Below are 19,065 nucleotides of genomic sequence, written 5' to 3' on the forward strand. Positions count from 1 at the left end.
GGCACGATGGATGGAGGTCTAGCTTCTACTAATTTTAAGTTATACCACTGGGCATTTATACTAAGAAGTTTCAGGTACTGGATAAATGAGGACAATATTTCATCATGGAAAAGTTTAGAAGAAGAATTAATAGCACCAATTAGTTTAAAAGATTTTCTTTTCACAGGTGTGACTATTAAGAAATGTGCATTACATTATGGTCCAATTTTGACATATATGATTCAAGTGTTCAGGGCGGCAGAAATATTCTTGCACTTAAAAACATATGGTGTAAATCATCCCGATTATGGAACAAAAATCACTTTTTGTCTGGGGGAAAACCATTCGGCAACAAACACTGGGAAGCTAAAGGTATTAACACATTGCAGGACATTAGTGGGGCAAGTGCTATACTCAGCTTCCAAGAGTTGGTATCTCATTATAATATTGACAAGCATTCTCTTTTCAACAAGAATTAGACTGGGAAGCCATATGGAACAATGTCTCTGGAGCCTCAAAAAACCCAAATCATAGATATATACATTTAAAATTCTGCCGTACACCTGGGCTTTCAGAAGTCTGACCGGCTCCTGTTTTTGCATTTTTCATGTTTTAAAACTAATAAACAGATAGTCTCGGCATCTGAAGGAGGCAATGCGTGAATGGGAAGCAGACCGTGGTGCTTTTTAATCATACACTCCGACCCCGCTTGTTGCAACTTTAGAAGATATAACCATGTGGGGAAAAAGACTTATAAACATTGACCAAATCGGCATAAAAATCCAAAAGAAACGTACATAAAATTGCTGTTTTACGCATGCCTCTGTGCGTCTGCATCTAGCTATCTAAAACATACACCATGATTGCAAACTGAACCACTGTAGGGGGGTCTGGGGGCACACTTATTATAATCATTATTATCATTATTGTTGCTGTACAGAGTCAAAAACGACGAAGAGCCAGCGATGTCCGCTCTGAAATATGAATGAATGACAAAGAGAGAGAGAGAGAGAGAGAGAGATGGCCAGGTTATGTCAGATGACTGGGATGACTTTGTCAGATTTGTAAGGCTGACAAATCCACCGCTGACCCAGGTGGATGACTTGTCACTTGTAAAAAGTAAACACTCCAGCAGTACAGCCTGTTTGTTTTCTTACAGCCCATCATCCATGGATATCGCTGATTATTTTCGGTCTTGAAATGCCTTTCCACTTTCTTAACTTTTCTTTTAATTCCAGTTCTGGAGTTGGTCTTCCATTTTTTATTATTAAGTTTAAGTTTTTCTGTGGAAGGCCGCCTTGAAAAAAGCAATGCTATCAAGTTAGCCACAACGTCTCTCAACCGCTCTCACCACTCTGCCCGCTGTTCGGACTTCACGAAGGCCTACGATCTTTTGTTTTTGACCCGCCCACTTAAAATCAAACCGTGATTAGTCAATTTTCCCATCACTCTCCAAACCAAAATGCATAGCTTGGCCTTCCCCGAGATTCGTGAAGTCCTAACCAAGTAATGAGCTAGCTAACCGGGCTTCCATGGAGACAGACATTTCTGATTGGATAACAGTAACCCTTTCATTGCTGATGTGAACTTGACAGTAAACTTAACTTTAGAACATAGATGAGAGCAAATGTATTAAATGTATTGTATTAAATTAAATTGATTAATTTAAATATTAAATAGATTATTTGATACTCATATTTTTTGGTTTAGAATTTTTAAGGCCTTCTCTGAAGGCGTAGAAGGCCCTGAAGGTTCTCCTCTGTGTCTATTTGTAAATACATGTTGTACATAGATGCTGAGCTAAAGTTGAGAGCAGTTAAAATGCTTTAAGCAGAGAACAGGAAGAGACACACAGTCCACACTGACGGAGCGCACACACATACACTGGAAGCATACGCACACACCTACAGGAAACAAACACACACAATACGACGGCACTCACAGAGCACACACACACATTCCCCCCGCCCCTACAACTCCGTAAACTCTGATCCAATGTTACTTTTTCTTTTTTTCCCAGGGAAGAAAGTTATTAGCTAGAGGTTTTTGGAATTAAAAGAGCAGATAGGCCTATAATAAGCATTTTAAACAACTCCTACAACTGTTTTTAAGACTATAAAGTGATTGTAAACTCACAGACATATGTTTAATTAGAAATTACATCTCACAATACCAAAGGTGATTTTACTCATGACATGTTGTTAATGATGATGATGAGTCCCAACTCCACAGTTCTGAAGACTGTGGAAGGGGGGAATTTGGAAATTAGGAAAAGCTTGATGCTTTGCCGCTTGCTTTCTTGCATCTGACAGAGCATGATATACTAATGCTAACTACCTATGCTAACTACCTTGGGTGGTTGCACGCTGGGTTAACATGACGCAACAGTCACAGTCTCTTTACAGGAAACTCCTGCTTGACTAAGATATGAGCAGCTCTGATTGAGGAAATCCAACTGCATCATTTGAGAACAATAACAGGAAAGCATGAGACCTGTCACACGAACATTAGGTATAATGGTACGAGTAACAGGAAAACTGGGAATTGCTGTTTATCCTGAATATTGTATCTGTTTTGTGATACTTGTCAATAAATCCCGCACAGGGCTGTTTTTCTAGAAACTTTTGCTGTCTCTTAAGATTTTCCACTACACCCCTTGTCTCCGATTCTGTTTTTCGGTTTTCATGGACAGGATCTCAAGGCGCAGCCGGGGGAGGAAGGGATCCGGTTTGGTGGCCTTAGAATTGCATCTCTGCTTTTTGCAGATGATGTTGTTCTTTTGGCTTCATCAGACCGGGACCTCCAGCACTCATTGGAGCGGTTTGCAGCCGAGTGCGAATCGGTTGGGATGAGAGTCAGCACCTCCAAGTCTGAGGCCATGGTTCTCTGCCTGAAAATGGTGGACTGCCCCCTCTAGCGTGAGATGGACAGGCGGTTTGGTGCGGTGTCAGCAGTGATGTGGGCGTTGTACAGGACCGCCGTGGTGAAGAAGGAGCTGAGCCGGAAGGCAAAGCTCTTGATTTACCGGTCCAGCTACGTTCCAACCCTCACCTATGGCCATGAGCTTTGGGTAGTGATCGAGAGAACAAGATCATGGATACAAGCGGCTGATATGAGCTTCCTCCATAGGGCTGCAGGGCTCAGCCTTAGAGATATGGTGAGGAGCTCAGACATCCGCCTATCTCTCGCCTGGCCTGGGAACGCCTCCGGGTCCCCCAGGAGGAGCTGAACGTTGTGGCTGGGGAGAGGGGCGCCTGGAATGTCTTGCTTAGCCTGCAGTCCCCGTGACCTGGCCCCGGATAAGCGGAGGAAAATGGATGTATTATTATTATTATTATTATTATTATTATCATCATCATTAATGTTATTATTTCTATTATTGTCATTACCATTACCATTATCATTAAATATATTATTATTATTATTGTTATTATTACTATAGCACGGATGACCTCATTCATGCTTTTATTTTGAAGTGTGTCTGCTCAAACCGGGCATGCGCGGCTTAGAGATCTCTTCTGTACGTAACTGCTGAACAGAATCGACGTCAGCACGCACGCTGCGTCAGACATCTTACGTTAGTATCCACAACAAACATGGCGGACGGTAAGTTAATTGTTGACCATTGATTCACGGTTTTTACAGTTTTAGTTGTATTTTTGTGTATTTGCTGCGTGTTTCCGGTCTGATTTTTAATATTTAATAACGCAGTTTAATCCACAGGAGCAAATTTGACCCGTTAATGAGGTTTATTCGCTGCACAGAGAGCGTTAATGTGATGCTAAGCTAACTTACCGCCGCTAACAGCAGAGTGAAGATTTAAACACCACGTTAATATCGACTTTAAGTATGATAGTTAATATCGAGTTTAAGTGTGATAGTTAATATCGGGTTTAAGTATGATAGTTAATATCGAGTTAAAATAAAGACTGGATGTTGTTTCTAGCAGCAGTGAGGCTGACGGGACTCGCTGATCTAAAATCGAGTAAAATCAGAATGATGTTTGGTTGGTTAGCGGCTCTGTTAGCGGTGAAGACAAATTGGAGGAAATAAACGTGTCATTCACGCTGTTTTAGCTGCTTTTTTTCATATTTGAGTATTTGAATAATAAATTAACCTTAACAGATTTACTGTTGATATTAAAACAGAGCCGGACACTCGCAGCTTCCCGGTTGGAGTTTCTTTGCACCAAATTGTGTTTAAAAAATCTGCAGTCTAAGCGATTCTTTCCTTCTGGGAGTTTACAGAAGCGAACTGAAGGTGAGTTACAAACCTTTAAGTTCTGTTGGTAAAAACGGCAACATTAGATTTAGTATTAGCAAATCTTAAAAACCATTAACCTGGGACTTTCTTTCTACCTTTGCTCCGTTCAAAACTCGGTAATTTTAAGGACGCTGGGTTGCTGCTGTGTGAAACTGAAAGTGAAGACATGGCACCACAAATCACCACTGACTGTGGACTCCAATATTGAACTTTTCCACAATATTCTAATTTTCTGAGACACGGAGTTTTGGGTTATCATTATCTCCAAGCGAGATCATCAAAATGACAAGAAAAACCGGCTTGAAATATTTCGCTCTACGCGTGATGAATCTATATAATGTATGAGGTTAACTTTCTGAAATGATTGACAAAAAATATTGAACTTTTAGACAATATTCATTTTTTTTAGATGTACCTGTATTTGCTGCTGGATCCAGTTAAAATGTTAAAAGATGAAACCAAACTGCTTCTTCTGCTCCATCTGTTATTATTCCATAACATCTGAAATATAAATGACGACTGAGCAGTTTGTGAAGTGAGACTGAACCTGCCATTAAAACATTATTCTCCTTTGTTTCTGTGTTCACATCATTAAACTTAGTGAGAGGATCAGAGCAGCAGTTTCACCTCCACACCTCAACCAAACATGACCATAAAGTCAAATACAGCTCCAATATTAATGTATGATATTAATGTATAATATTAATGTGTACATTTGTCTTTCAGATCACACAGACGCAGATCAGTCCATGGAGGGACACACTCCTGTAAGTACCTCAGTACCACTCAGAACTACTCAGTATCAGTCAATACTACTAGTACTACTCAGTACTACTCAGTACCACTCAGTACCTTGGGCTGGGCAGGCTGTCCTGGTGTGTTCTGCAGGTTTCCTCCTTCAGTCCAAACACAGGCAGGGGACAATTAATTGAATGAATGAACACAAACAGAATAAAATTAAAGCCAATAAATCTGGGTATTTATACTTGTATAAGAAGGGAAATATTTAGTTTGGTGAATAGAAGCTGAAGGTTTCCTCTTGATGTTTGTCCTGTTTTACCAATGAATAAAACAAAGTTTGTCAAAAAATATTTGACTGACTTCTACTTTTGATGCCAAAGAAAAATCTCAGACTTTTTCTTTGTAACAAGTCAAAGTGCGAGTGTGAAATCTGCCTTTATGTTCAGAGAAAAGGCCTGAGAGCTTTGATTTAAGCTCATGAAAAGCAAAAACAAAAGTGTTGTGTTTTTGTTCAGTGTTTGTGTATAAATTCATTCATTCTCCTCCTCGGGTCTTGGGGGGGCTGGAGCTAATCACCTGACATTGGGTGAGAGGCGGGTTCACCTGGACAAGTGCATGTTTTTGGACTGTGGGAGGAAGCCGGAGAACCAACGCTTACATAGGGAGAACATGCAAACCCTGTGTGTGTGTGTGTGTGTGTGTGTGTGTGTGTGTGTGTGTGTGTGTATTTTTATATATATATATATATATATATATATATATATATATATATATATATATATATATATATATATATACTACACATTTATTAGATAATGATTTGTTGGTGGTTTTTTTAACTCCTGAACATGAATCCGCAGGTGTCTGAAAACCCTCACGCAGAGTACGGCCTGACGGAAAATATCCAGGTAACACACACACACACACACACACACACACACACACACACACACACACACTCACTGGCCCTTATTTATCAAACCAGCGTACGACAGAAAGTGAGCGTAAAGTGGGCTCGATCATTTCTGCGCAAGCCTCGGCATTTATCAGTCTGGACGTGAGCGGAGGGTACGATCAGATCTCAGTCTGCTCCCAGCTCGTGTACGCAAATTTGAGTCAGCGTGAAGTCCACACGTCTGAGTCTGAGAATTGATCTTAGACTATTGTGTCGATGCCTGGAACTGATAAAACTCTGCCGTGTTTTGTTTTTTAATGGTGACCAATCAAAGTATGTTTCGGCTACATCATTTATCATGAAAACATACTTTAAATAAAAACACCCTGCGATCGTGAAAAACAGAATACTAGATGAGGCTATTAAATGTTGTTGTCTTCTGCTATTTACTGTTATCCTGCTGGACACCGGAGCGTCAGCGTCTCCTCCACCAGTGGTTCTGCCTGAATAGAAACATTTCCAATCAGCGCTGCCACACACTCCTCTGACTGGGAAAGAATTATAACTAAATGTAAAGAAGTGAATAATATCTCTCCATTGTAATAATAACAATATTTGGATATTATATATACTATTAGGCTTTATATATCACAATGTATAAATTAGGTAGTTGAATGGTCCACTGCTACTCTGCTAACAGCAGTTTGTTTGTTGCAGCTGTTGGACGTCAGCTTTTCACTTTCTGCCTCTTACTTTAAAACATTGTTTACCTCCTTCAACCAAAAAGCTGTGAAAACTTTTAAGTCTGTGGTCCAAATGTAAAATATTCACAGACCTTGTTTGCAATTATAACTAATAGCCCGTCGCTGCATATTTCTGTAATATGCCCATTTCCTCCTGTTGTTATTTGTAACGGTGCACTTTGCTAATAAAGATGACTTTGGGGGGTGGGGGTGGGAATCCTCTTTTTGGCCGTATTGCATCCTTCGGTTTCGCAAGACGAAATATACGCTCAGATCTGCGCTCGTTTCTAGACTTGTTCGATAAATGAGGGCCACTATGTCAGACAGACTCCCAGCATGCTTTGCTGCTCCTCAGAGGACGTTGGAGAACGAGAAGGCGAGTGCAGAGAAGATGTCGAAGCAGAAGGTGGACCTGCAGGCGCTGCCAACCCGGGCCTACCTGGACCAAACGGTGGTCCCCATCCTGCTGCAGGGGCTGTCGGTGCTCGCCAAGGACAGGTGAGGCTTCCACGCCCTGGGCGCCGTCTCTCAGGCTGCACAGGCAGCACTCTGTTCAGAACATGATTGAATCTGTTTTGATGTACAGTAAATATTCTCTCCGTCATTGCAGAGAGTTCTATAATAAAGACAAAAATAAATTTTATCATAATGTGTCAGATCTGTTCAGAGAAGTTTATCTGGAGGAAGAAGCTCAAGCTCCGCCCCCCCCAGCAGAGCTCAGGCTCCACCCCCTTGCAGAGCTCAGACTGCTCTCAGCTGGAGGTGAAACAGTGGAACACGGAGAGTTTCCCAGTAAAGAAACGTCTCTAGATCAGAGCCAACGACTCTTTGATCCGTTTGGTCCGATAACATTTGGAAAGTGTAGAAAAGCCCAATGATAAAATCCTTTTATTCACCTTTAGGAGGCAAAAGTCTTTAGAGCATTGCTCCACGGAACAAAAGATGCAGAAGAGCTTTCATACCCGTGTCATTACCCAGCTCAAAGGAGATGACAAAAACAGGAGAGACACAGTGCATAGGTGATATTAAAACAGATGTATTTAAATAAAGTTACACAAGCATGAGGTGTGTATGTCAGTGGTTTCAGTCATGTAAATGTGGGTATAATGATCATGTAAGGTAGGATGTTGTGAAGTGGAAATTAATGAAATGCTAACACCCAAAATCTGGGCCTGTCCGTGTCGCTTCATTGCGAGTAATACGCGTCATTGAATCAACCTGCAACGGCTCCGTAGTGCTCCGTTTCAGACGCATCTAGACGCTCGGCCACGCATGAATCACACGTCTGTTCTATTTTTGATGCTCTATGTGAGAGCACGACTTCCTTATAACTGTACTTTAAACAGTCAGTACACAGACATAAAGCTTTCACTCACGTAGCTTATAACTGTAATTAAGACAGTAAACAGAAGTACACAGGCTATAGCATAAAAGGTCTGATAAACACAAGTTAGATCACACAAAAAACACAAAAGACATTTAACGACGAAGCCTCCTGACCCATGGTAGAAAAGCAAATATTGACAAAACGATCAAATCAGCAAGTAAAAACAGTCGGCCGAAAGGTAAACACTGTGGCGCACGCAAGACACGTTGCTTGAGTGAGAGCGAGCTGACAGCCAGCCGCCCTTTTTATCCAGCTGGAACACCGGGCCCAGGTGCTCCAGGTCAGGTTGATGGCACGGGCTGATCACCTTGGAACAAGACAATTACGTCATCAGTGTGAGAAAACAGGTGGGGCCGTCACCATAGAAGATGAACAGAGCCCCGCCTCCAGCTCTCTTCTGTCACACAGTATCTGATGTGATGAGCGGCTCAGTAACAGTAGCATCAACAGGACATCAGGCTCTAACTCCTGTGACTTCTGGTGACCTGGCGAAAACCAATCATTTTTTAAATCACAGCTCATGAATCCATCAGCTTCATTTTGAATGAATATTAACAGCTGACAGATCAATCATCTCCTGAACTGGAGACATTAATGTCATACATCATTTATTTGTGATTGAATTTGAGTCTGTTTTTAATGCGTCCCCAGACCTCCGAACCCCATCGAGTACCTGGCTGCCTTCCTGCTCAAGAACAAGTCCCAGTTTGAGGAGAGAAATTAATCTGGAGCTTTCATACAGGAGATGTTTGTTTATGATCTGTTAGACTGTTTTTTTTATTCAGAATAAACGTGTTGATGTGAAACAAGAATCCGATTCTGTTTGTTTATATATTAACTCACCAAACGTCTGCACATGCCTTTTTTTTAACAGAGGGACTTTGCGGGGGATTCTTGTAAATAGATTAGCTTCACACAGACGTCTTCTAACTGTCACAGCACTTACAGGTAACTCCAGACTGTCTTTGATCAGGAGCTGATCATTGGCTGAGCCTTTGCCTTTCTGGTTATTCTTCCATCCATTTTGATGATTGTCTTAAGATTTTGTTCAGGAGTGTATATAGTCTCTGATACTACGTTTTATGGAAACGTGTTTTGGTTGGTTGGAAATGAATGAATAAAGGACACGCCACTGCTGTCTTAGTGAGGAATCAGCTCTGAAACTTCATTTATCACTTCTCCCTCACTGGTGACCCCAACGTTTTTCTACTGGATCATTCAGAGACATCAGGAACATTTCACTGAAGCTCCTTCTGGGAATCTTCTGCTTCAGCTTGGTTTGTTCAGACCGAGACACGGGTCGTATTGTCGGCCCTCAGACATTACTGACTGATTGAAAACAGTGAATTAGGTTCTGAGGTTTGACTGACTGGGGATAAGGCTAACCGCTAGGCTATGTTAGGATAAGCTAACAGGGCAGCAACAAGAGAGAATGTTTCCTAGCAACCAGGAGGATCTATTTCTATAAGAACAATGCTTTATGGAGAATTTATGTTAATAGACACTGTTTGAATGGAATATATCCATCACCTTAATATTGCCATAGTTGAACCGTTTTATAAAAGCAGTAGCTCTTCAGGCCGTGGTCTGTTGGATTAGACCGCGGCTTCGCGGAGTGAAGTATTTCATTATTTTCTAATATTTCCTTTCTGCACTGGAGAGTTGAGAGAACAGAGAGATGATGTTCAGCAGAAGTTTGACAGTTTGACTTTATTGCACAGAAACACTGAAATCAAACAGAATCTTATCAACATGTTTTATTTACAAAATAATATCCTGCACCGGAATCTTTTCAACAGAACCTATAAACCCCGCCCCCTCATGCCTGGCCCCCGCTGGGAGAAAATTTCATATTGAAACGTTCCAGTTGATGCTCATTAAACTTATTTGGAGTTCAGTTTGTGAGTCTGGAAAAAATATTTCTTTGTGATTTTGGTGAAAGAATCTTAAACTGTTAAAACTTTCTCTAAAGTCTTTAAACCAACAATAATTTATTTAATCTACTAATCAATTAAACTAAAAATAGTAAAAAAACCCTTATATTTTATTAACCGTCATAAGATATGGAGCAAAATATATAATGAGATTCTTTCTCATAATCACAGCTCAGTATCTCGACATAAAGTCATTATTCTGAGTATATAAGTAACTATATTCAAGATATTATTTCTAGAAAAGTAAGTTGATATTTTGAGAAACTTTTTTCGATTTGGAGGTCATTATCTTGAGAAAAACAGAACAGTTTTCTGGGCTTCCACACAGAGAAAAGATAGAACCAGAATGTTTATCAGGGTGACTGAGTGTCTCTGAGGCTTCAGGTTCTGTCAGAAAGAGCTCTTCTGCTCTGACTGACAGGAGCCTCGGCCAATCACATGCAGCTGCGGTGATGAGTTACAGTATCTTTAGACTTTGTCGCCAGCGTCCTCTGCATTACATCACTTCCTGTGGTGGGTCTCAAGGCAGCGGCAGGAAGTCATCTCTGTGCGTGACACCGACAGGCGGCGAGGTTGGCGGGGCCTCCTCAGATGTAGAACTGGTGCGCTGCCAGGTTGTCCATGAATGGCTGGACCAGGAAGTCTGTGGAGAAGTAGAAGACCAGGCCGAACGTGATGGAGATGGGCAGCGCCGGCAGAGCCTTCTTAAAGATCGCCAGCAGCAGCAGGGTCAGGCACAGGCCCTGGGACAGGTGAGACAGGTGGGACAGGTGAGATACAGGTAAGTTACAGGTAAGTTACAGGTGAGAGACAGGTGTCACATGTGAGACTCAGGTGTGTTACAGGTGAGACGGGTGGGAGACAGGTGTTACAGATGAGACACAGGTGAGCTACAGGTGTGTTACAGGTGAGCGGATGGTGTCGTGTCAGACTTACAATCAGAATGGCGACGAAGCAGGCAAGCGTGGTGTTCCAGTCGCCGCCGGTCGCCGCAGCTTTTCCGACCAGCACGCTGTAGAAGATGAAGTCTCCGAGGCCGAGCTTCACGCCACCTGCAGGACACAAACACATGTTAGCGGCGGCAGGCGGACGGACGGAGAACAGGCGTGTGGTCGGCGGACTTACGGTCCTCCTCCAGGTCGTCCTCAGGAAACGTTCGGGACGGCCGTCTGTCAGGCTCCGCCCCCCTGCTGCTCTGCTCTGCCTCCTCGTCTGAAAAACAAAATTACATTATTAAAATCAAACTTTAATGAGATCAGTGATCTGGTTTATTTAAAGAGTAACATTTTCATATAATTCATTAAATTATTGATTATTTATTCAGATTGTAATTTATTTTTATATTGATTTTGGCATTTAGAGAGAATTTAAAGAACTGTTCTTGCATTATAATGTAAACATGATTTAATTACTTTTTACTGTTTTAAAAGAATAAATTAAATATATTCTATATTTTTTTATTTTATAGTTGTTAATATTATATTTTTTAATGAAAAAGTATAATAATAATTATTATTATTAATAACTATTTTTATTTATTATGGTTATGTATTTGGCATTTAAAGACAATAGACAAACAACTGTTGGTCTTAATGATTAAAAAATAAATTGGTTAAATTTATTTCCATTAAAATGTCAAAATAATGTTAAATTAATTACCATGATAATTTTGCTCCAAAAAATATTTGTAATGTAAATTTAAGTAATTTCTCTATCTTTTAAAAGGAATAAATAAAGTGATTAATATCTGATCCTCTTTTATTTACATTAGTCACATTAATAAAATAATCATCAGCTGTACTGATGTTTTTTTCCCAGGGTGCCTTGCAGCGAGGACCTGTTTCGTTTCCGGAGCGCTGAGCGTCCGCCGGGCTCGCCATCCCGACCGTCCACATCATGGCGGCTGAACACAAACAGAAAATCATTATTTACTTTAACCTGCAGCAGCATCACGTTATATTACTGCAGAGGGAGACACCCACACACAGACACACACACCCTCCCTCTCTCTCTCTCTCTCTCTCTCTCTCTGTCTCTCTCTCTACCTCTACCTACAGGAGTAGATGAGGGCGGGGAAGATGGGCTCGTTGCGTTCCTGTGCCGTCTCCACCAGCATCCTGAGAGGACCTTTAGGGGACAGCACGGCCACCAGGTCTGCAGCAAGTCATGATGGGAAACACACACACACACACACACACACACACACACACACACACACACACACACACACACACACACACACACACACACACACACACACACACACACACACACACACACACACACACACACACACACACACACACACACACACACACCGTTAGCGTGTCGTCAGGTGATTCACCTTCAGACTGAACCAATAATTCATGTTAACGACTTTATTCTCAGAGTTTATCTGATGTGTTTAAACTCCTCCTCCTCCTCGGTGGCGCCCAGTGGCGGTGACTCACCGTAGACGGAGATAGCGCCCAGGATAACCCAAGCAGACCACTCGGGCAGGTACTTGATGAAGACGAGGGCCATGAGGGCGCTGATGAGGATGAGGTAGGCCTGCTGCAGCTGCAGCGGGCCCCTCCAGTGGATGCAGATCATCCCCACCGCCCCGAAGTTCCAGATGACCATGCCCACCGTCGGGTAGTCCACCGCCACGTTGTACGTCTTGAACACCTCGCTGCAACACACACATTCCACTGATCAACAGCTCTCTAACAACGGAAAGTTAGTTATAAAAAATCACATTCTCATGTTTTTCTCTAGAAGCAGCTGTACTTTTTATTAATATTTAATTCACACGAGTTTTAACATTTTAAACGTTATTTTATATAGACAACTTATTAATTGAAATGTCATGACATTACAAACACACTGAACAGTGATGAACATTGTAAAATAATTATATGGGATGAAAGATTAAACGGCAGGTTTTCTTTACAATAACTGCCCCACACACACACACACACACACACACAGAGACAGACACACACACGCACACATACAGTGCCTTGCAAAAGTATTCATACCCCTTGGAATTTTAACCCTTTTGTTGCTTTTACACATGAAATCAAGGTCGATATAATTCGGCCTTTTTAAAAAGAATTTGCAAAAAAGCCTTCTTTAATATCAAAGTGAAAAAATATTTTTACAAAATAGTATCAATTAATTAAAAATCTATAAGGTAAAATAAATGATTGCATACGTATTCATACCCTTTAAAGTAACTGACCTAATTCAACAAAGTTCCAGCTAGTTGATGCAGCAGAGTCACAGTTAGTGAAATGGAGATCACCTGAGTACAGCTGATGTGTGTCACGTGATTGTAGTATAAAAACATCTGTGTCTGGGAGGTCCAGTCTCTGGTTTATCACTATTCCTGCTACAATTATACCATGAAGACAAAAGAACACTCCTAGCAACTCAGAGAAAAGATCATTGAAAAGTATAAGTCAGGAGATGGCAACAAAAAAATGTCAACTCACTGGACATCCCACAGAGTTCAGTTAAATCCATCATTAAGAAATGGAAGCAGTATGGCACTTGTTTAAATCTGCCTAGAGCTGGCCGTCCTCACAAACTGAGTGACCGGACAAGAAGAAGACTGGTCCTGCAGCCTTCCAGGACCTGCTGCTGAGGAGCATCCCCAGGGCATGATGCTGCCACCACCATGCTTCACACTGGAGATGGTGCATTTGTGGTGATGTGCAGTGGTTGGTGTTCGCCAAACATAGCGTCTAGTCTGATCGCCAAAAAGGTCAGTTTTTGTCTGATCAGACCGTAGAACCTCCTTCCAATTGACCCTGGAGTCTCCCTCATGCATTTGGGCGAATTCCAGGCGAGATTTGATGAGCTTTTTTTTCTCTCCCGCACAGCTCCGACTGGTGAAGAACCCGGGCAACAGTTGTTGTATGTACAGTCTCTTCTATCTGAGCCACAGAAGATTATAACTCCTGCAGAGTGGCCGTAGGTGTCTTGGTGACTTTCATCTCCTGTCTTCTTCTTCTTCTTGTCTGGTCACTCAGTTTGTGAGGATGGCCATCTCTAGGCAGATTTAAACAAGTACCATACTGCTTCCATTTCTTAATGATGGATTTAACTGAACTCTGTGGGATGTCCAGTCAGCTGGATATTTCTTTGTAGCCATCTCCTGACTTATACTTTTCAATTATCTTTTCTCTGAGTTACTAGAAGTGTTCTTTTGTCTTCGTGGTATAATTGTAGGAATAGTGATAAACCAGAGACCCGACCTCCCAGACACATGTTTTTTTATACTACGACCACTTGACACACATCAACTGCACTCAGGTGATCTCCATTTCACTAACTGTGACTCTGCTGCATTAACCAGCTGGAACTTTGTTGAATTAGTTCAGTTACTTTAAAGAGTATTAATACTTATGCAATCATTTATTTTACCTTATATATTTTTAATTAATTTATACTATTTTGTAAAAATCTGTTTTCACTTTGATATTAAAGAGTGTTTTTTTGCAAATTCTTTTTAAAAAAGGCCAAATTATATTGACCATGATTTCATGTGTAAAAGCAACAAAAGGGTGAAACATCCACAGGGGATGAATACTTTTGGAAGGCACTGTACACACACTGACAGGAGTTCTTCATTCTCTGAGAATCTGAAACATGTGACTGGTGTCAGCGCCCCCCGGTGGAGACCAGTCTGTTCAATAAATAAATAAATGAATGAATGAATGAATGAATGAATGAATGAATGAATGAATGAATGAATGAATGAACTCACCCAAGGTACATGAAGCTGAACCAGAAGAGCAGCATGAGGGAGGACAGGATGAGCCAGCCGTGGATGAACTGAACACAGTTATTATCATTAAAAACTTCACAAACAGATTGGTCATGTTTTAGATCAAACAACAACTCACAGATTAAACATGCATTCAGCACATATTAAACTTTTAAAACTAAAGATTTTGATTTGCATGAACTCACTTTTTTCACGTGCAGTGGAAACTTTTTGTCAGAAATTTTCTGTTGAAACTCTCGAGTCTTTTCACGCTCTCAAAGTTTTTTACAACTTTATTGTACATAAAGTTTTTTTCAGAAATTTACGACTTTATTTCAGCTGATTATTTTAATTATGACTTTCAGAGAACATCAGCGGTTAAAACAAACGACTTACAAACAAATTACGACTTCATTTTCAAAGAATATTAGTTTACTCCGAGAGAATATCAAACTTTTTTTGCTCGCTGCTTGCTGCGGCGGCACTCTCACCTTGTAGCAGCGGTACTTGTAGAGGACGACCAGGAAGATGGTCATGACCACAATGACGCTGATCATGATGATGGTGTTGAGGACGGAGTTGAGTAGCCGGCGGCCGACGGATGCCGTGTTCTCCGTGAACGGCGTGTAGATCCTGCGGGGACAAACATCAGGGTTAGCAAGTGGCGGTGACAGCAGGGGCAGCGGCGGCGGTGAAGTGGACCTACAGCTGCTGGTCGGTCTTCTCCGTGTAAAAGCTGACGGACTTGATGGTGGCGACCACGACCACCATGCAGAGCGTCACGGGCACGAACAGCATGATGACGTGCTTCGCTCCATACTTCAGAGTCAGCTCCTCCTCGTCAGGGTCCGCCTCCTGGTCTGAGCCGCCGCTGCCACTCTGGTCCACGGCGGCGGCGGCGGGCCGTGCCCTCCTGCTGGCGGTTGGCTGCAGAAGAAGACATCAGTCAGAGCAGAAACACACCAGCAGCAGCTTCTGGGGCTTCATGTATCAACGATGCATATGCACAAAAAAATTGTGTACGCTGTTTTCCCTCACACGCCACATGTATGAAAAGTGAACTTGCCGTGAGAATGTGCGGTGGCACCGCAAACTTTTGTTCGGTACTGTCTTTTATGCTCTATTTAAAACGTGTTTCATATCTAAACTCAAAATACAGACAACTGGCATTGTGTTTACAGTTCATAGCTCTCGGACAATGGAGGAAAATGCCGTTTTCCACCATCAATAACCTGTTCTAAATATGAACGGACAGATGATTTCATTGCTGATCTATCATTATATTTTAGATTTCACCTGCGTACTGCTGCTTACTTGTGCAATGATAGTATGTTGTCTGTATGTTTTTAAAGATTGTATATTTTCTTAAGTCTATAGCCTATATTTAGCTATATCCACTACTTTTGTATGTACCAAATTTCCCTCTGGGGATCAATAAAGTATTTCTGATTCTGATTATGGAGTGCATATATTTTTCAAGGCTAACCTGCCTTAATCACTGTTTCAAAGTCCCGATCGCCAACTGTTTCCCCTTTGGTTTAACATGGAGATGTTAACGCTGCAGGTGCACAGCGATCCATGACGCACAGATCCCTCTCCCTGGAGAAAAGACGTGTGTGGGAAATCCTTTCAGAATAAGTCAGGTGTGGTGCATATTTGATCCTGTAGGTGATGATTAATTGGGACAACAAGTTAAGTGTGGCTTATAAACTGATGAAACAGTGGAGTTTAGATGGAGCGTGTGTTGAGGGACCCTTCTGCCATGGTGCGGGTCTTGGATCCGGCTGCATTAACAGCCACAGTGACACCTTGTTGCTGATCCCAGAACTGAGGCACCAAAAAGCTAATTTTTCCTGCCTCCACCCCGGAGATCACCACGTCCACCTCGCGCACAGTGGCAGTACGTTGATTTGCCATTGTTTTTTCGACAATCAGCGGGCATGCCGCATGTCAACTGCGTATTGATCTGTGGGAGGTGCCGGGCGTGGCTGGTGGCTCGTGCATGTGCGCTCAGTTCCAGCTGAGCTTTTGGAGTATGTTTTGGGAGTATGCCATCTTTCAGTATGAAAGCTACGCACTCTTTGATACATGAGGCCCCTGGACATGATGAATGAGTGTTTACCGGTTTGGGCGTGTCGTTGGCGGTGGGCGGGGTCGGGTCAGGTTCCGGTCTGTAGGACGGCAGCGCCGGGTTCTCAGACGCCACCAATGCCGTCCGCTCGTTGTACGAGTCCTCGTCGCTGTCAGACACGTTCATGGTACTGCAACCAAAAACAACCTGTCAGCTGACTGCATCATGTGACCCCGCAGAGTCTGCGTCTGTCTGTCTCTCTGAGGTTGTTTTGTGAGTCTTTGAGGTAGTTTTGAGTCTCAGTCTCTTTGCGGTGGTATTGTGCATATTTCAAGTTATTTTTTGTCTCTTTGTGGTTGTTTTGAGTCTTTCTGTGGTCGATTTGTGTCTCTGTCTCTTTGCGTTTTTTTGTGAGTCTTAGTGGTCGTTTTGAGTCTCTTTGAGGTTGTTTTGGGTGTTTTTGTCTTTGTGTCTCAGCTGTTTCACTTTGACTTGAATAAAAATAGAAAAACATTAGTAGGTGTAAAAAGAGGATCATCAGCTGATCCTCTTCAGTCTGCTGGGACATCTGCAGTAATAACAGCACAAATGATATCAAATAATATAATAATATAACATTCAACTCAACATTTATGTTTTTGTTGTTCAATAAAATAATCAAAACTTGATAAAGTTCTACTTACAAATAAATCTGTTGAAATGTTTTAACTGTATTAATCTGCAGGATGTAAACAAAATGTTTAAATGTATGCACCAATGAGAGACAGCAGCTGTTTACACCGAAAGTCTGATCAACTGATGTCTGTGAGTGACACTATAATACAGTCTGTCTGTCTGTCTGTCCAGTGGATTCCCAAACATTTCCATAATTCCCACTCAAGGTTTCTAATTTGGAAATATTCCCTGTAAACTCTCTGAACAGATGAAACTTTTTGTGAATAAGTTGTGAACATTAAATCACCTGACTGATCAGCTGCTGTTGTTGTTGTTGTAGCTTCCTGTCTGATCAGACCGTCACAGCGCCCCGCTGGCCGGAGGTCGCTACTGCAGCTCGGTTTGTTGTTATAAACTCTAACTCACTTTTCTTCTCTCGGGTTTAACGGGTTTAAGGGGTCCGTTGGCGGCCGCTAGGACTATTTCTCCTGCGCAGTGATCCGGTAGTGGAGCGGTGCAAAGGAAGTAGATCCTTGAGATCAAACAGCTGATCTGTCCCTGAAACAGCTGGCTGACGTCATCAGCTCCTCCGCCGCTGCGGCTCTAACGGGGGTCAGTCGGTAAAACCGGGGAGAAGCTTCACCTGCAGCCCGACGGAGCGACACGGGACACACCAACATACACCGACACACAACCCGGAAACAGCCGCTCAGCTGACCGCCCACCACGTGACCGCAGAGTGCGTCATCACGTCACGTGATGACCGCAATCCAGATGACGTCAAACAAAGTTTTTACCCTTTAATAATTAATAATAATATTATTATAATTATTGATGATGATGATGATGATTATTATTATTGTTATAATAATAACAATAATAATAATAATTATTATTATAATCTTATTTTATTATTATTATTATCATTATGATGATGATGAATATTATTATTATCAAAATTTACTACTATTATTATTATTATTATTATCATTATTACTATTGTTTTTTTGCGCAATAATAATAATAACAATAATAATAATTAGAATCAGAAATACTTTATGGATCTCTGGAGGGATATTCAGTTTTGCTGCAGAAAGAATAGAAGGAAGAATATAAGTACATAAAAATAATAGAAATAGAAAAATATAAAAACCTAAAAAATAACAATAGAGATATTTTATTGATTATGATAATAAAAAATATTATTTTAGCACTTATCATCAAATAACAGTAAACAACTACACGGACACTTCACAGATCATTTATTTAAAAATAAATACGCAGTACATACTATATTTTAATAAATAAATAAATATATATATAATATATAAATGTTTTACTGTCAGAAAGTTGCCCTGGTGACATTCAGTGTAATATTTTTTCTCTTGTGCACAGAAGCTTCCAGCAGCTCATGTTGCTCTTCAGAAGATTCCTGCTGATGATTCTTCCTCTGATGAGTCTTCATGTCACCTGTTCAGCTCTAAATGACGTTTGAGACAAATAATTTTCAGAAATGATGATGATGATGATTTCCCAATCATTTTCTGCAGAAAATTATAATTAAGTAGAAATAAATAATTAATTAAATAAAGACATGAATAAATTTAAAAAAAAGTGAATAAATGTAGAAATAAATAAATAAATT

General features: G+C 41.2%; 2 protein-coding genes across 5 annotated transcripts; one reads left to right on the forward strand and one right to left on the reverse strand.

Annotated features, from left to right (window-relative positions):
* Positions 1-3,390: 3,390 nt before the first annotated feature.
* On the forward strand, positions 3,391-8,819 carry dpy30 (dpy-30 histone methyltransferase complex regulatory subunit). Of its 3 annotated transcripts, XM_059337126.1 has the most exons (6): positions 3,393-3,585; positions 4,128-4,239; positions 4,969-5,009; positions 5,844-5,891; positions 6,977-7,119; positions 8,660-8,819. In XM_059337126.1, exons 3-6 carry the CDS (start codon positions 4,992-4,994, stop codon positions 8,730-8,732), a joined length of 282 nt encoding a protein of 93 aa, XP_059193109.1. In that variant the 5' UTR covers positions 3,393-3,585; positions 4,128-4,239; positions 4,969-4,991; the 3' UTR covers positions 8,733-8,819. The 3 variants fall into 3 exon arrangements, with proteins under 3 accessions (XP_059192947.1, XP_059193109.1, XP_059193029.1); XM_059336964.1 differs by lacking the exon at positions 4,128-4,239 and having other exon boundaries at positions 3,391-3,585; XM_059337046.1 differs by lacking the exon at positions 3,393-3,585 and having other exon boundaries at positions 3,594-4,239.
* An 878-nt stretch (positions 8,820-9,697) lies between these two features.
* Positions 9,698-18,137, reverse strand: psen2 (presenilin 2). 2 transcript variants are annotated; one of them, XM_059341294.1, is made up of 11 exons: positions 17,450-17,632; positions 16,818-16,956; positions 15,402-15,622; positions 15,187-15,328; positions 14,696-14,763; positions 12,393-12,613; positions 11,998-12,096; positions 11,780-11,845; positions 11,068-11,154; positions 10,879-10,994; positions 9,698-10,685 (listed from the first exon to the last, which is right to left on the reverse strand). In XM_059341294.1, the coding sequence occupies exons 2-11, from the start codon at positions 16,950-16,952 to the stop codon at positions 10,530-10,532; spliced, it is 1,311 nt and encodes a 436-aa protein (XP_059197277.1). In that variant the 5' UTR covers positions 16,953-16,956; positions 17,450-17,632; the 3' UTR covers positions 9,698-10,529. The 2 variants fall into 2 exon arrangements, with proteins under 2 accessions (XP_059197277.1, XP_059197269.1); XM_059341286.1 differs by lacking the exon at positions 17,450-17,632 and adding an exon at positions 17,728-18,137 and having other exon boundaries at positions 9,699-10,685.
* Positions 18,138-19,065: the final 928 nt, after the last annotated feature.

The sequence above is a fragment of the Centropristis striata genome, chromosome 1, assembly GCF_030273125.1.
Source record: "Centropristis striata isolate RG_2023a ecotype Rhode Island chromosome 1, C.striata_1.0, whole genome shotgun sequence".
NCBI lineage: Eukaryota > Metazoa > Chordata > Actinopteri > Perciformes > Serranidae > Centropristis > Centropristis striata.

Bases quoted from the DNA above. Each gene is read 5' to 3' on its own strand.
- dpy30 (XM_059336964.1), top strand. The intron at 5,010-5,843 runs GTAAGTACCTCA...ATGAATCCGCAG, and splicing joins CCATGGAGGGACACACTCCT to GTGTCTGAAAACCCTCACGC. The intron at 7,120-8,659 runs GTGAGGCTTCCA...ATGCGTCCCCAG, and splicing joins TCGGTGCTCGCCAAGGACAG to ACCTCCGAACCCCATCGAGT.
- psen2 (XM_059341294.1), bottom strand. From the start codon at position 16,952: ATGAACGTGTCTGACAGCGACGAGGACTCGTACAACGAGCGGACGGCA. The intron at 14,764-15,186 runs GTGAGAGTGCCG...AACTGTGTTCAG, and splicing joins ACAAGTACCGCTGCTACAAG to TTCATCCACGGCTGGCTCAT. The intron at 10,686-10,878 runs GTAAGTCTGACA...CACCTGTCCCAG, and splicing joins GCTTCGTCGCCATTCTGATT to GGCCTGTGCCTGACCCTGCT.